The 17052-nt window shown below is 39.7% G+C and overlaps 1 protein-coding gene across 3 annotated transcripts in view; it reads right to left on the bottom strand.

Moving 5' to 3' along the window:
* LOC110968098 (histone-binding protein RBBP7) overlaps positions 1 to 13290 on the bottom strand; it is a 51267-nt gene extending 37977 nt beyond the window's left edge. For 2 of the 3 annotated variants that reach the window (XM_051942478.1, XM_051942498.1), the window contains exons 1-5: positions 13148 to 13290; positions 12453 to 12597; positions 7714 to 7859; positions 3032 to 3208; positions 2804 to 2919 (exon numbers count right to left, since the gene is read on the bottom strand). In XM_051942478.1, the coding sequence (XP_051798438.1) occupies positions 2804 to 2919; positions 3032 to 3208; positions 7714 to 7859; positions 12453 to 12597; positions 13148 to 13163 (600 nt within the window). In that variant the 5' untranslated portion in view covers positions 13164 to 13290. The remainder of the gene's footprint in view (positions 1 to 2803; positions 2920 to 3031; positions 3209 to 7713; positions 7860 to 12452; positions 12598 to 13147) is intronic. The other variant, XM_051942487.1, reaches the window with a different exon arrangement.
* Positions 13291 to 17052: the final 3762 nt, after the last annotated feature.

Genomic DNA, 17052 nt, shown 5'->3' with positions numbered 1-17052 from the left:
ACAGCCCTCACCCATCTGGAGAGCAGGAACGCATGCGTCCGTGTGCTCTTCCTAGACTTCTCCTCCGCCTTCAACACCATCATTCTACAGACGCTGGTGGGAAAACTATCCACCCTGGGGCTCAGTCTTTTACTGGGGAACTGGTTCCTGGACTTCCTGACAGGCAGGTGCCAAACTGTCCGGATTCACAACACCACCTCCTCCCCAATCAACATCAACACTGGCTCACCCCAGGGCTGTGTGTTGAGCCTCCTCCTGTTCACCCTGCTCACGTATGACTGCTCTGCAAAACATCCAAGCTGCCATATAGTGAAGTTCGCGGACAACACAGCAGTGGTGGGATGCACCACTAACAACGATGAGTCCCACTACAGAGAGGAGGTAGAATTGCTGGTTGGCTGGTGCAGAGACAACAACCTCTGCATCAACGTTAAGAAGACCAAGAAGATGGTGGTGCATTTCCGCAGAGCCAGACGTCCCCTCCGTTCCCTGCACATCGACGGCGCTGACGTAGAGGTGGTCTCCACCTACAGATACCTGGGAGTACATCTGTCTGAGGACCTCACCTGGAGCCACAACACCTCCCAGCTGATTAAGAAGGCCCACCAGCGCCTCTACTTCCTCAGGAAGCTGCGGCGTGCCGGTCTGGGAGGCCCAGTCCTGAAGAGCTTGTACCGATTGGCGGTGGAGAGCATCCTCAGCACTGGCATCACTGTGTGGCATGGCAGCTGCACGGCTGCAGAAAGGAAGGCTCTGCAGAGGGTGGTGAAAGCAGCTCAGAGGACTGTAGGAGGCAGTCTACCCACCACCACTGACATTTACAACAACAGATGCAGGAGGAAGGCCACCTCCATCCTGAAGGACTTCACCCACCCTGCACACAAACACTTCAACCTTCTCCCTTCAGGGAGAAGGTTGCACAGCATCCGGACTAGAACTGCAAGACTAAGGAACAGCTTCTTCCCCGAAGCTGTCAGGCTGTTGAACAGGTGTCTGTAGACTCTGTTTTCGTATCATCACCAACTCTCCCTGCAAATACACATGCATGCACACATCCCCACAGACACACACAAGAATACACACATGCATACACACGCACACACACATGCAAACACACACGCAAACAGGCACACACATTCATACACACACTGCACTAGGCTCTTTATTTATTTATCTACTAAATATTGCACTAACTGATGGTTCACTGCACATATATTTATGTTGTAGGTTTGTATATATTAGTGTCTCTCTTTATACTTATATTGTCTTTTATGAAAGTGTTTTTATATTGTTTTATGGCTGAAACCGGGACCAGGGTCCAATTTCGTATTGTTTCATGTGCAAATGTGGAATGATATGACAATAAAGAACCTTTGACCTCTGACCTCTTATTGGTCGCAGTTTGGAGCCCTGCTAGAACAACATAAGTCCCATTCATTTATCAGATTAAGAAATACACATCTCTCGCGGGCCTTGAGTTTGACATGTGATTTAAGCTTCAGATCAGCCTCTGCAAACTTTTCAAGTTACTGAAAAAAAAAATGTAGTGAAAGTAATGGAATTGGCAGCTAAATGAAAAGTAGAAAAGACTATTATACTAATTCACAATGGGGGAAAACATCACAGTAAATTTATTCAAGTACTACACTTAAAGTCACACTTAATTTACTTGAATACTTTCAATTTATACTATTCTATAACTGAGTACATTTGAGAAGGAGAAATTAACTTTTTGTCACATTTAAGCTCATGCTCCTAAACATAGAACATCAACAGCCAATAAAACATTATGACATATTGCACTACCTATAGTGAAATTAAAATAAACTAACATTGAAACCTGGTAAAACATTCTAATGCTACTTATACAGATAAACTAAAAATGTAGAGGCTATTCAGCTCAATGAATACTCCTGTGATACCAAAACAAGCATTTATACCGGGCTTTGCAAAAGTTCTGTTACACGGTTTCATGATCTTTAAAGACGTTTACATGTCAGAGTGAAAAATTCCATTAAATAAACTGAAAGTTCTACCTTATAGGCAGGTGTCCTTAATACAATTTTTTTCTCCGGTGAAGTTGTATCAAGATGAAAGTCAAAAGAGTTGAGATATCTGCTCTCCTTCATGCTGGCCACAACAAGTCTGACATAGCCAAGCAGCTGAACATCAGCCGGATGACCGTCCAGAGAGTCACGGAGAGCCTGAAGAATGGTGAAGATCTTTCAGTGATCTTTCAAGAATGGCGAAGACCTGAAAGATATCTCAACTCTTTTGACTACAATCTTGATACAACTTCACCGGAGAAAAAAAATTGTATTAAGGACACTTGCCTATAAGGTAGAACTTTCAGTTTATTCGATGGAATTTTTCACTCCGACATGTAAACGTCTCCAAAGATCATGAAACAGAGTGTAACAGAACTTTTGCAAAGCCCGGTATTTAGCTGTAAAAAATCTTTACAATTCTATTTTACTACATATCTGCAGGACTTGTACACACTAGTATTAAAAACTTGCTAAAGGATTTCAAAACTTAATTCACCATCACAGGAGCAAGAAAAAATAAGGAAAAGCAATGCACACAAATTTATTTGGACTTTCAGGAAGTGCATGAAAATATGCAAAAACATGTCTATCATCCACTAATGTCACTGACTGTGTGTGTAATCACATTAGCTTTGAAATTTGCTCTGCCTGCAGTCTGAAAACACCTCTAAGGATTTCTTTCTGGCATCTTCTCCTATGCATGCTGGGTAACCAGTAAATGATGGTTCAGCTGGGTTTTAGTTCTAGTCACTTACATGGTCATCAGAGGCACTAAGTAGGTTGCCGCTGAGGTTTGGATTCCAGGAAAGGCCATATCCTTCTTTCTGGTGGCCTTTCAGTCTCAAGTCAGGACTGCACTCCCCACTTGGATCTGAAATACACAAAAACACAAGCTGCATTCATTTTATGATGTGTGTTGGAATGGAATGTGCATATCTGGAAAATTGTAGCTATAAGTGAATCAGAAACAGCAGTGATCTAACCAGGCTTTGATGGGTGTTTAGTATAGTCGAAGACCAGCACATCAGAGGTGGGAGTCTTGGTGGCAATGATGCAGGGGTTCTGGGGCATGTAGCGTGCTCGGTTCACTTCTCCCTCGTGGTTGATCTTGATCTCAATCTCTATTTTCCCACTAACAGAACCAAATCCACCAAACTCTGACAAGACAGTACAATCACACTTCAGTACAGTTTAAACTTTGCGAGTGACTGATCAATAAAGGCTGCAGAATAATCTAGGGTGATAAATAAAAATTGTTATTATTGCAGAATCGAAACTCCACCTCAGTTATGAATATGGATTTTTGCATCTCTGCTATCTGTGATAGAGCCTGTTTGCACAATGGCTATGCTAAGCTGCCCAAACACAGCAGTTCGGAACAGAGGCCACAGTTAGGAGAATAAAACAGAGCTCTAGTTTACTCAACAGAAATGGTTGTTATCCACAAATGCAACAAAACACAGTGCTAAGGGAGATCTTGTGAACAATTTATCAAACATTTATTAAATATGTTTGTCCCTGACACATTTCTTTGACATGACAAACAATCCCTCCAGTCAGTGCAGAATACTTGTATCCCTAACAATCTATATGTGTGGACACAAGATGGAGGGCAGTCTCATTGGGACCTTGAATAGAGCTCAACATGCTAAAGATGAAATGTTATGAAAAAGCTACACAGGTATTGTATATAATAGTTAAGTCTAATTAGCATGTATCTGAAAATCTGTTGAATTCTTGTAGACTCTGAGGGACAGACAGTACATCTGTATATTTTATATCTCTGGCAAAGTTACTATTCAGGCATTCTTTTTCTATCACTGCTATTAAACTGCTGAAGATGCTGCTGCATGGTGCTAAATTCTATATTTTCTGATTAAAAACAACAACATTATGTTTGTATACTAAAACTAATAACCAATTTGGCAGATGATCTCTGAGTGAGGTGTGAAGGCAATGTTGCTCAAACACAATGTAAGAGCAGGACAGGAGGAGAGGTGAGAAAGACAAAGCAGTATGTGGCAAACCATGACATTACCACTTTACTCTGATATGTGTATTACACTATTGATTTTTAGATTTGCACTGTACCTTAAAACTGTTCTGGGGCCATGTTAACATAGTAATACTACCTCTGGTAACACATCAAGGGAGCTGTGAGCCTTCAGCACACCTGCATGCAGCCAGACACTTAACAACATACCTGCTGGAAGAGAGCAGAAAAATGTTTAAGCATACAGACACTCCGAACATGACTCAGACGATTGACTCGTTAAAAGGGCTGGATTAAAAGCAACAAACAAAAAGATTGAAAATGTCACTGACTCTTAAAATCCCGAGCTTAATCTTTGCATTTGGCCTTTTCTCAGTAAACCATTGTCAAAACCATTATAAGATAGAGCGCCCTCCATAATTATTGGCACCCCTGGTTAAGATGTGTTAAAGCCTTAAATTCAATTTTTATTGCAGAAGCATACTCTCACACTGAAAATTGTAGAAAAATGTATTATAGGGGAAGATTAAGTGCTGTTTTGTTGGCAAAAGGGGGTTGTACAAAGTATTAACATCAGGGGTGCTAATAATTGTGGCAGACTTGATATGATGTAAAAGAATTATTTCTTAATGTGTGATTTTTTCCCCACTGAATAAATGCACTTGAATTAAAGGTTGGACTTTCTTCTTTTTTTCATTGTGGTCCTATATTTTTTAGAAAAAAAAAACTAATTTATGATAAGCTACAGAACACATCTTAACCAGGAGTGCCAATAATTATGGAGGGAGCTGTATATCCTAAAACTAGTAACCAATGTGTGATCTTGGAGTGAAGGTGTGATGGCAGTTGTGTTTAAAGACAATTTAAGAGCAGGACTTGTTCACTAGCAGAGGAGAGAAGAGGCTCACTGGACGTAGACCGTGGACACAAGCCTGCTATTGGCTGCATCCTCTTCAGCTATCTGTGTGTTCCCATTTTGACAATCACCTTTGCTTCGGCAAGTAACACCATCTGCAACTTACTGACAATGGCAAGATTTAACGAAGATTTGGTTCATGCAGTTAGGGAGGCTGCTTGGTTATTACAGTGAATAGATGTAAACCATCTGTTCAAAGCTAGTCTTTACTACTGCTGTTCATATTTATGAAGGTCTGCATGATGGAAACGTCATCATGCTGGGGTATACGAGAGCCATTATGCTCTACATTCATGTTCACATAAATTACATTTTTTGTTTTGCCACTATGCTATAATGGTATCAACTGCGCATGTGCCAGAAAAACAAAATGGGCCACTTTGACGTGATCCGTATTATACATGCAAGGAGGACATAGATCAAGGTTTGGCCATGGTTATTTTTGGTTATTTTCCTCCAAAGAGGATATTAGTTGAATTATTCAGAATATTTCCAATACAACCAGGAATCGATCATGACACGAGAAAAGATATTTTTGTTTTTTAAAATTTCAGAAATACCATAAAAATGCATAGATTGTTGTCAAATGGGGTCACACAGAGTCATGGACATTATTGTATGTGGACCAATCATGCCTATCGTCCTGCACAATCACTCTCAAAAGTCTATTGGGATGTAGAAGCAAATCTATTGAACATGGTATCTGGACACCAAGCGGACCACAAAGTAGCATTATAAAATTAACAACACATCTGTGGTGTACGCAGCTGTCTGTTAGAGGGTATAACCATTGCTAAAAAGAAATGTTCTCGCATGCTTGTCCACCATTTCCATGCAAGTTAACCCAATCACAGTTACAGCGGGTACGGAAAGTATTCAGACCCCTTGAAATTTTTCACTCTCTGTGTCATTGCAGCCATTTGCCAAAATTAAAAAAGTTCATTTTATTTCTCATTAATGTACACTCAGCACCCCATCTTGACAGAAAAAAACAGGAAGGTAGAAATGTTTGCAAATTTATTAAAAAAGAAAAACTGAAATATCACATGGTCATAAGTATTCAGACCCTGTGCTCAGTATTGAGTAGAAGCACCCTTTTCAGCTAGTACAGCCATGAGTCTTCTTGGGAATGACGCAACAAGTTTTTCACACCTCGATTGGGGATCCTCTGCCATTCTTCCTTGCAGATCCTATCCAGTTCTGTCAGGTTGGATGGTGAACATTGGTGGACAGTCATTTTGAGGTCTCTCCAGAGATGCTCAATTGGGTTTAGGTCAGGGCTCAGGCTGGGCCAGTCAAGAACGGTCACAGAGTTGTTCTGACGCCACTCCTTTGTTATTTTAGCTGTGTGCTTAGGGTCATTGTCCTGTTGAAAGGTGAACCTTGGGCCCAGTCCGAGGTTCTGAGCACTCTGGAAGAGATTTTCCTCCAGGATATCTCTGTACTTGGCCGCATTCATCCTTCCTTCAATTGCAACCAATCATCCTGTCCCTGCAGCTGAAAAACACCCCCACAACACGATGCTCCCACCATGTTTCACTGTAGGGATTGTATCTGGCAGGTGATGAGCAGTGCCTAGTTTTCTCCACACATACCGCTTAGAATTAACACTAAAAAGTTCAATCTTGGTCTCATCAGACCAGAGAATCTTATTTCTCATAGTCTGGGAGTCCATCCATGTGTTTTTTGGCAAACTCTATGCGGGCTTTCATGTGTCTTGCACTGAGGAGAGGCTTCCGTCGGGCCACTCTGCCATAAAGCCCCGACTGGTGGAGGGCTGCAGTGATAGTTGACTTTGTGGAACTTTCTCCTATCTCCCGACTGCATCTCTGGAGCTCAGCCACAGTGATCTTTGGGTTCTTCTTTACCTCTCTCACCAAGGCTCTTCTCCCACCATTGCTCAGTTTGGCTGGACGGCCAGGTCTAGGAAGAGTTGTGGTCATCCCAAACTTCTTCCATTTGAGGATTATGGAGGCCACTGTGCTCTGAGGAACCTTGAGTGCTGCAGAAATTCTTTTGTAACCTTGGCCAGATCTGTGCCTTGCCACAATTCTGTCTCTGAGCTCCTTGGGCAGTTCCTTCCACTTCATGATTCTCATTTGCTCTGACATGCACTGTGAGCTGTAAGGTCTTATACAGACAGGTGTGTGCCTTTCCTAATCAAGTCCAATCAGTTTAATTAAACACAGATGGACTCCAATAAAGAAGCAGAACCATCTCGAGGAGGATCAGAAGAAATGGACAGCATGTGAGTTGAATAAGAATGTCGCTGCAAAGGGTCTGAATACTTATGACCATGCGATATTTCAGGTTTTTCTTTTTTAATAAATTTGCAAAAATTTCTACATTTCTGTTTTTTTCTGTCAAGATGGGGTGCTGAGTGTACATTAATGAGAAATAAAATGAACTTTTTTGATTTTGGCAAATGGCTGCAATGACACAGAGAGTGAAAAATTTCAAGGGGTCTGAATACTTTCCGCACCCACTGTATGTAGGGGAACTGTTAATGCATCTTGGGCTTATTGCCATCCAAGACAATTGTGACTGAAGTGTTGAAATCAAACTAGGAGTCTGGCGGATCAGTGTTCATGTCCAGCCCTATTAATAGAGTCCTGGCCATATAAGATATCTACACTTGTTTGTGAGACGAACACAGACTGCAAAAATAAGTGACAAGTAACTTCCCTTCACTTTCAAGGTTTCAGTATATTTTAAGAAATGTATTCCACTACACAACACCCACAAGATGTACTTACCTCCTTTCTCGCTGTCGTAGTGGGAGGCATCAAACTGGGCATCATCATTTGGTACCTGGACACTTGCAATCACAAGATGGTTCTGCTCATCTGATGTATGAGTACCCAAAACCAGCCTGTGGACAGTATAGTCCTTCCCCTCTGGTCTAAAAACAACATGGACAAGAGTTTAATCCATAGTCAATAGCAAAGACAATTTAATAATTTCAGGTTAACATTTGAGTAGGGCTGAAACGATTCCACGAGTTATTCGAGTAACTCGTTTACTACAATTCCTTGAGGCAAAATTCTCTGTCCACTACATACTTGACCCCAGGTCACTAACTGGGGGACCGCGGTCTGAGTTCGAACCCAGACTTCATTTGATACAGACCTATAATCAATAAATTATAAGTGGATTTCAAATTTGACACTTCTAATTTAACCTGCGCAGCTTTTCTAGTGTTTATGACGTCAGTTTAGCAGATCAGAAGTTACATACTACAGAACTACAAAGGCAGTTTGACATAGTCAGACTTTCTTTGTGTGAGCTGGCTCGACAAAAACTAAAACCTCAGAGTTAACTGGTAGGGTCATTTCATGTGGTTTCAATAATGGGCGTTGTTGCACCATCTAGAAATTGGCTACATTTTCTTGTGATGGAAGATAGACACAAAACAACTTTCCATGCAAAAAAATAGAGCTCTAGCTCTATTAGTTCCAAACTTATGGGATCTTGAATTTTTGAGAATTTGGGCTTAAACCCACCACCTAAATCCTCGCCTAGGATTTTGCACTATTTAACTGCTTATTTCTCAGCTTCTAGACATAATTGATGGCTGGAATTTGGCAGACAAGCTCACAGCAACCATCTGACATCACAGGTAGCCTCACAGCCTCCTCGCTACTCTCTACAGACTACAGAAGCCTTCTAAAAATGCTAAAAATTAAGAAAACACACTAACGAGTAGGTTTTAGGGGTCCAAAATTACTAGAAATGTTATAAATGTTGACCCAAGGACCACTCTGTCCTATTCTAAACAAAATTGCATGATAACATGCAAAGTTGGAGACTTCTGGGGGTATCATATAGAAAGATATGAGCAGCTAAAGTATGGACCCCACAAAAAGTGACCAATTTTGGTGAGGCCAAAAGGCAATGTGGCACAGGTGGTAGAGATCTATAAATTTGTATAAAATATCTTCCATCATGCTACTACAAGCCTACAAAATCCCGGTTTGGCTCATTTCCTCCTTCATGGTCAACCATACACTGGAAGTGAACCCCTATAACCTGCTTGCGAACCTATATTTTCATTCAGTTCCTTATATGAACTGAATGATGGTGGAATGGTGTGGCACAGGTGGTAGAGATCTGTAACCCTGAATAAATTATCTTCTATCATGCTGCTAGAAGCTTTATGGTTAACCATACAATTAAGTGGACCCATATAAACAGCTTGCGAATCTATGTTTTGCATTATATGAATTGAATTTTGTTAATATATCTTTTTTCTTTTGCGGAAAACTGAGCTGAAGATAGAGTAAAAGTCCTGTCCATATGATGGTGTTGGTGCCTGACATGTTGTCGTATAACTGTAGTGTAACATAGATTAGTAGACCTACTAACTTTAACTATCTCACTTGCCAAAAAGCATGGCAGAACTTGATCCCTGTTCTATTGGTGTGAAACTTGGACAGCAAGATGAATGCCACAAGTTATCGTACTGGGTCATTCCAGGTGAAATGACCAGATATTCCATATTGCAAATGGGTGTCAACATGTCATGATATCTACAGGTATGGCTCTAAACTAGACCTTGTGACACAAAAAGGGCATTACTCTTTTTTGCTTTTCAGTACTTTAAATTGGGATACAAGTATTAGTATTCATTCCAATGGTAGTATTATGTATGTTTTGTTCTTTTTGAAATGTTAGTTGTTAAAGGTGACTACCTTCAAAAAGTGTAATGACCTGTTGACACCCATTTGCAATGCATACGTGTAATTATAACATACACATACAAATTACATGTACTAACTTGAATTCATGGAGCTCTGTAGTAGTTTATGGTTGATTAATTTAAAAATACAACAATAATGTTGAATTTTACAGTGTCAGTGCAGTGGGATTAAACATGTTAAATTTAATTGTACAATGTCATGTTACAAGCAAAAGAACCTGTACCTAAGTTATACAATTACACTTGTGATGTCAGATGGTTACTGTGAGCTTGTCTGCCAAATTTCAGCCATCAATAATGTCTAGAGGCTGAGAAATAAGCAGTTAAATAGTGCAAATCCTAGGCGAGGATTTAGGTGGGTTTAGGTTCCAATTCCAGAAATTTGAAGGTCATAACTTTGGAACTAGTAGAGATAGAGACTTATCATTTTGCATGGAAAGTTCTATTGTAACTATCTTTCAGCACATAAAACCCTGAGAAAATTGTCAATGGTGCAGCAACCACTTTTCTGGAAGTTGTGTGTTTTCACATGAAATGACTCCGTATGAAGGTGGTTATCAACTTTCTTTGGTTACTCAGACTTTCTGCTTCAAATTTGTCCACACAAACAGGAGCATTTAACGCGTCATTTGACTCATTTTCTGCAGTAAATGAACCGAGTGTGTGCAGCTACTTCAGTCAACGGGTTGTTTCAATGGACAACAATGAATAGAAAAATTCATGTCAGCAAAAAGCACTACAACTGGAAATTATGTACGACAGGAATGCTGGTAGAAAATTGTTAATGTTTTTTGTAAACGTGTGTTAATGTATTTATTTTACCAATCAATGCAGCTGATTATAACAGACAGCTGCAGAATAACACTATCAAACTTCATATATTCAAACATGATATTGCACTGAAGTGCATGTAGGTCTGACACTGACTCATAACGAAGGAAATCACTTTAAATTGTGGCCAAATCAAAGTGAAACTAATGTTACTGATTGAATATTATCTACAGTATTTCCCCTCCCATATAACCAGCGAGGCGGCCTGCCTCGCCAGTACAGGCCACCGCCTCATTAAAATTCTGCCGACATTGCCGCCTCACTGGTCCGCGGCAAAAAGTTTTAGTTAAAGAAACCTGTACAATACTATATATGTACAAGACACCGCAGATGTCCACCCATGTTCCTCCAGGATACTTAGTTCTGATGCACAGCGCACTCACTTCCGCTTTTGATGTTGTGACGTGTATGCCCAGCACGGAATGCAATTTTCGATTAATCGCCATAATAATCACTACAATAATCGATTACTAAAATAATCAATCACTGTAGTCCTACATTTGTGTTGGTCTTGACCTAAAAATCATCCAAATTGACTGTAATGCTTGATTTTAATTTTCCAAGAGAACTGATTTAGTTATGCCGTCCCAGACTGTCAGGTGACAGCCCAATATGTATAAACCAGTAAAGTTAGGAAATAAGTTAATTTAGGAAGTAACATTTTCTTAGGTTCAGTTGCTTTCTCACTCTCGCTGTTTTTCTGCCTAACTTTGCTTGTTTTTTTCACAGCAAAAATAAAGCTTTTTGCAAAACAAAACGAAGACCTAGAGGGTAAGAGACTGTGGATTCCCAGTCTAATCTCTTATTTTGACTGTTAAAAGTAAAGGTAAGTCTTTTTTTGGCATCCATAAAATTCCATACTACACTTTCAGTGTATTGTATTCAAGTGGCCTTAAAGGAAAACAGACTTCTGCATCTCCTTCTGGCTCCATTGTCAGATTTTATAAAATCTGACCTGTGACAGGAAATTTCAACCAATCACTGGTGTTTCTACCAATTAGATAACCAACAAAAACACAGAGAGAACAGGATGTGCTGGCCTAATTGATTAAAAACAGGACTGCCACTCAGAAGTATATACATTTGCACTAAAACAAGCTGACCAAGAGGGCCAGCTCTGTCCTGGGCTGCCCACTGGACTCTGTGATGGATGTGGGTGAGAGGAGGATGTTGACCAAGCTCTCATCCATCATGGACAACAGCTCCCACCCACTGCACCGGACTGTAGTGGAGCTGAGCAGCTCCTTTAGCACGAGACTCAGACACCCTCAGTGCAAGAAGGAGCGCTACCGCAGGTCCTTCATCCCCACTGCCATCAGACTGTATAACACTACTGCGTAGTTGTTATTATGTGCAATATTTATTATCTCATTCTTGTACTTTCGTGACTTTTACACTCCTTTGTTTTTTGTTTCTAAGAGCCCTGTAACACTAAATTTCTCCTTTGTGAGATGAATAGTCTATCTTATCTTAAAAATGAAAGTCTTGGTGTCTATTTAGGTTATACATATGTTTATGAAAAGTGGCATTTTTCAGCATCTGTCCTTTAGTGTTTGTAGACTTTTACTCATGGCATATAACTAATCAGGACATCCTTACTGCAGATATTTGTCAGACTTCTACATTTTGTAGCTTTAATGCAATTAGTCACACTGCGGAATAAGTTTAAGGGGTTGTTATGAAAATGGATATTTCTCAGTAACAGTAATAAGGAACTGATAACATCACCATGAAATCTGCTGTATTAAAATATGGTATTGGTTGTCACAGAGAACAAGAGGGATTAAACAAACACTTAACAGACTGGCAAAATAATGGGCTGAGTCAAGAGAGGACCGAGAGAAGTGAGGAAAGACTTCAGAAAAACAACAAATAAGACAGAAGGCTAGTTGTTACAGAGTACCATACAGCCACATGCAGTGGACAGCGATCGGACTTTATGAATAGTAATACTGAGACATATACCTGCTGACATCTGGAAGCCACTGGACAGTAAGGCTGGGCCACTCCAGGGCATGAGTCATCACCAAGTCATATAGAAAAGGTGTGTTTTTCTTCCAAATCTTGTACTCTTCATTGATGACCCTTTCTTCCACTGCATCATCATACACTTAGGCAGGATAACATGGAATAAGTTACAGGTATCACTGCAAATAATAGTAGCACCTTTATGTTTTCCGCCGTCTACATTTTCATACAATAAAAGTTACTTAGGCATACACAAACTCGTTTGTATTAACGTAATATCATCGACAATCGGTGATAAAACGGTGACAAAGAAGTTTAAGAGTAAGTGGGATGTATTTTAAAGGAACCTCCACTGGTACTGACGGGTTTTATTGCATGCGAGCACCAACTACGTCTTGTATTGATGGAGGTAGTTGTAGCAGCGTATCAACAGTTTATTAGATTGAAAAATGCTGTTTGGTGCATTGAGTGTATACTGAACATAAATAGCTGATGCGTAACGTGACGTTCTCTTGAAAACGTACAACAAAGAACAGTACACTTGCTGACTAAAACCAGCAAGTATCCTGACAGACTTTACTCACTTAGCATGTATTGCTAGCATTAAACTATGACAGAATTAAACGGCCGTACTGGGCACACAAGGAAAACAGGCGACCACTTTACACGCTAGGCAGTGTTATTTAACCTACCCTCTTTGTCAGCCATGTAGCAAACCAACTACGTGGACGCTGTTTCAGTTAATAGTACCGTTACCCGGGCGTGTGTCACTGCTGAACTGGGGTTCTTCCTTTTCAGCGCCGAGTTACTCGGTGCGAACTGCGCACGCGCTACTGCTCGCATTCTAAAGAGGAACAATACTGCGCGCTGATTGCGCAGACAGATGGTGACGTTCTCCAACGGTTGATGCTTGAGGTACGGACCCGTACCCGTAGCATCTGTACTAGAGGTACGGACCCGTCACTGAAGAGCTGGCGCCGGTTAACTACTATTTGCTGCACATTACAGGCAGTTTATATGAATGACTTTGACGGCGAACATTGTATAATTTAACCAAAAATACACCGTCTCCTCTCACACTTTAGACATTGTAGTTTTTACGCTTTTAGACGCCATGTCTAAATTGTTTGAAGTCCAGGGGGGTATTCCACGAAGCTGGCTAAAACAGGCTGGGCTTACGCCGGTAAGTGTGGCTTGAATAAGCGGCAACTTTAATCTCAGCTGCAAGTAGTTCCACCATAGACTGTATATATAGTGGACGTAGCATCTGGCTCCAGAATTGAAGCCAACCCGGAAGTGTCAAAAACTTGCAATATCTCGCCGTCCACTAGGGTTGGCTCCATAAAGCTTTTTCTCCATAGACCCTATTTCATTTTTGGAAAAAATAAAATTTGATAGACTGATTTTCTAAAGCTCAGGATTTTTTTCCCGTTAGTTTTCATGGTCAAAATGAGAGATCAGGTGGCCGATCGTAAAGGTTGATGCTAGAGGTACGGACCCGTACCCGTAGCATCTGTACTAGAGGTACGGACCCGTTAAGGTCACTGAAGAGCTGGCGCCAGTTAACTAGTATTTGCTGCACATTACTGGCAGTTTATATGAATGACTTTGACGGCGAACATTGTATAATTCAATCAAAAATACACCGTCTCCTCTCACACTTTAGACAATGTAGTTTAGCTAAATGGTGAGTGCAGTGCTGATTTGCTCCATCTGGCTCATATATTGTTATATAAAACAATATTTAATGAAGGAATCATACTGAAACATCATGATGTGGCAGCATTATGTTGTAGCTGCCAGATGTGGGCCTACAGATAGATTCAACTATGGTTTCAGCATCCAATAAATCCAAAGAACTTGGAAACCACTAACTCCGTCATTAACTGTGTGCTATATTTTGAGATTCTTTGAGATAGCTTTTTTACACCTGTCAGCAGGATGCACTTAAGCATCACTAAGCAGAAATGATCAATTAAATACTATATCATGACTAATGATTATGTCTCTGTCATTCCTAATGCTGCACCTCTACCTCTGATGTTTGTCAGGATGCTGATGAAATATTTTTGTTTTCTCTAGTATAAATTTATTATGGTTTTAATTAGTTAGTGAGAATTTGTCATGGTGATGACATTCTTATCTTTGTTTCCATGTTATAAAACATTTTGTACAGGCAAAGCAAACCAAGATTAAAGAGGCAGCAAGGGACCAGGTGTTACAAAACCTTAAGACTTCATTGTCTCAGAAGAGAGCCATGGACACACAAGACTGCCACAGCAGTTCTGAGGATGACTCTCCACAGCATGTTCATAGGATAAGTCATACTTTTTTCTTGAGCACGTGTTGCAGTGTTTACAACAGTGAACACTTTAAATTAAACAAATCAAAAATATACAAAAGAAATAGTAACCATAAAAATTTAATAAAAATGAATACCTCTATTTCAACAGAGCAAAGAAACAGGACAATTACATGTGGTCTGCTAAATATTAGATCCCTCTCGTCTAAATCTTTGTTAGTAAATGAGTTGATAACTGATCACCAGATTGATTTGTTCTGTTTGACTGAAACCTGGTTGCAGCAGGAAGAATTTGTTAGCCTAAACGAATCAACTCCCCCTAGTCATATTAACTGTCATATTCCTCGAATCACAGGCCGAGGAGGAGGAGTAGCAATTTACCATTCTAGTTTAAAATTGAACCAGAGGCCTAAACCTGATTACAGCTCATTTGAAAATCTCACTCTTAGTCTCTCTCATCCAAATTTGAAAGCTCAGAAACCAGTTTTAGTTGTTGTTATATATCGTTGTCCTGCTCCTTTTTCTGAGTTTTTATCTCAATTCTCAGACTTTTTATCTGATTTAGTGCTCAGTTCAGACAAAGTTATTATTGCGGGTGACTTTAACATTCATGTTGACATAGATAGCAACAGCCTTACAACAGCTTTTAATTCATTATTAGACTCAGTTGGGTTTCTCAACATGTAAATAAACCAACTCATAGTTTTAATCACACTCTTGACCTTGTCCTGACTTATGGCATAGAAATTGAAGAGTTAACAGTATTTCCCCAGAACCCTCTTCTTTCTGACCATTTTATGATAACATTTCAATTTAAAGTAAAGGATTGTTTAGCAGCTGAGAACAAATATCATTACAGTAGGTGTTTGTCTGACAATTCAGTAACTAAATTTAAGGAAATAATACCATCACTGTTTACTTCAGCAACATTTACTGATAAATCAGAAGGCAAATATTATAATTTTACCCCCACAGAAGTGGATTATTATGTTAATAATGCTTCAGCCTCACTGCGTACAACTCTTGATAGTGTTGCACCTGTAAAAAAGAAAGTTATATCTCAGAGAAGACTCACTCCTTGGTATAATTCCCAGCTGCGGATTTTAAAGCAGGCATCCCGAAAGCTGGAAAGAAAGTGGTATTCCACTAATTCAGAGGTAGTGTATGTGGCTTGGAAAAATAGTCTAGTAATCTATAAAAAAGCTCTTCGTAATGCCAGGACAACTTATTATTCATCTTTAATAGAGGAGAACAAGAACAACCCTAGGTTTCTCTTTAGCACTGTAGCCAGGCTGACAAAGAGTCAGAGCTCTGTTGAACCTTGTATTCCTTTAGCTCTAAGCTGTAACAACTTCATGAGCTTCTTTACACATAAAATAGTTATGATTAGAAATAAAATTAATTTGGTCCTTCCTACAAATGTCACAGATGCTTTTGAATTGGCTGTTAGACCTGATGAATATTTAGAATTCTTCACTCCTATATGTCTCTCTGAACTAATTTCAACAGTTTCTACATCCAAACCATCAACATGTCTTTTAGATCCTATCCCAACTAGACTCTTCAAGGAGATTTTACCTTTAATTAATTCTTCAATGTTAGATCTAATTAATCTCTCTCTAGTAACAGGCTATGTACCACAGACTTTTAAGGTTGCTGTCATCAAACCTTTGCTTAAAAAGCCCACTTTAGATCCAGATGTGTTAGCTAACTATAGACCAATATCCAACCTACCATTTCTCTCTAAAATTCTGGAAAGAATAGTTGCAAATCAATTATGTGAACACTTACAAAGGAATAATTTGTTTGAAGTGTTTCAGTCAGGCTTCAGAGTGTATCATAGCACAGAAAACAGCTCTGGTGAAAGTTACTGATGACCTTCTGATAGCATGGACTAGTCTCTATACTTATTTTGTTAGATCTTAGTGCAGCGTTTGACACAATCGACCACAAAATTTTATTACAGCGTCTAGAACATTCAATTGGCATTAAAGGGACAGCACTGGACTGGTTTAAATCCTACTTATCAGATAGGTTCCAGTTTGTGCATGTCAACAATAACTCTTCTGAGCATACTAAAGTTAATCATGGAGTTCCTCAGGATTCTGTCTTAGGACCGATACTTTTCACATTATACATGCTTCCTTTAGGTAATATTATTAGGAAGCATTGTATTAACTTCCATTGTTATGCAGATGACACACAATTGTATTTATCTATGAAGCCAGATGAAACTGATCAGTTAGCTAGACTGCAAGATTGTCTTAAGGACATTAAAACCTGGATGACTTTTAA

The sequence above is a fragment of the Acanthochromis polyacanthus genome, chromosome 2 (assembly GCF_021347895.1).
Source record: "Acanthochromis polyacanthus isolate Apoly-LR-REF ecotype Palm Island chromosome 2, KAUST_Apoly_ChrSc, whole genome shotgun sequence".
Lineage (NCBI taxonomy): Eukaryota > Metazoa > Chordata > Actinopteri > Pomacentridae > Acanthochromis > Acanthochromis polyacanthus.
This window is presented reverse-complemented; position numbering and strand designations above follow the sequence as displayed.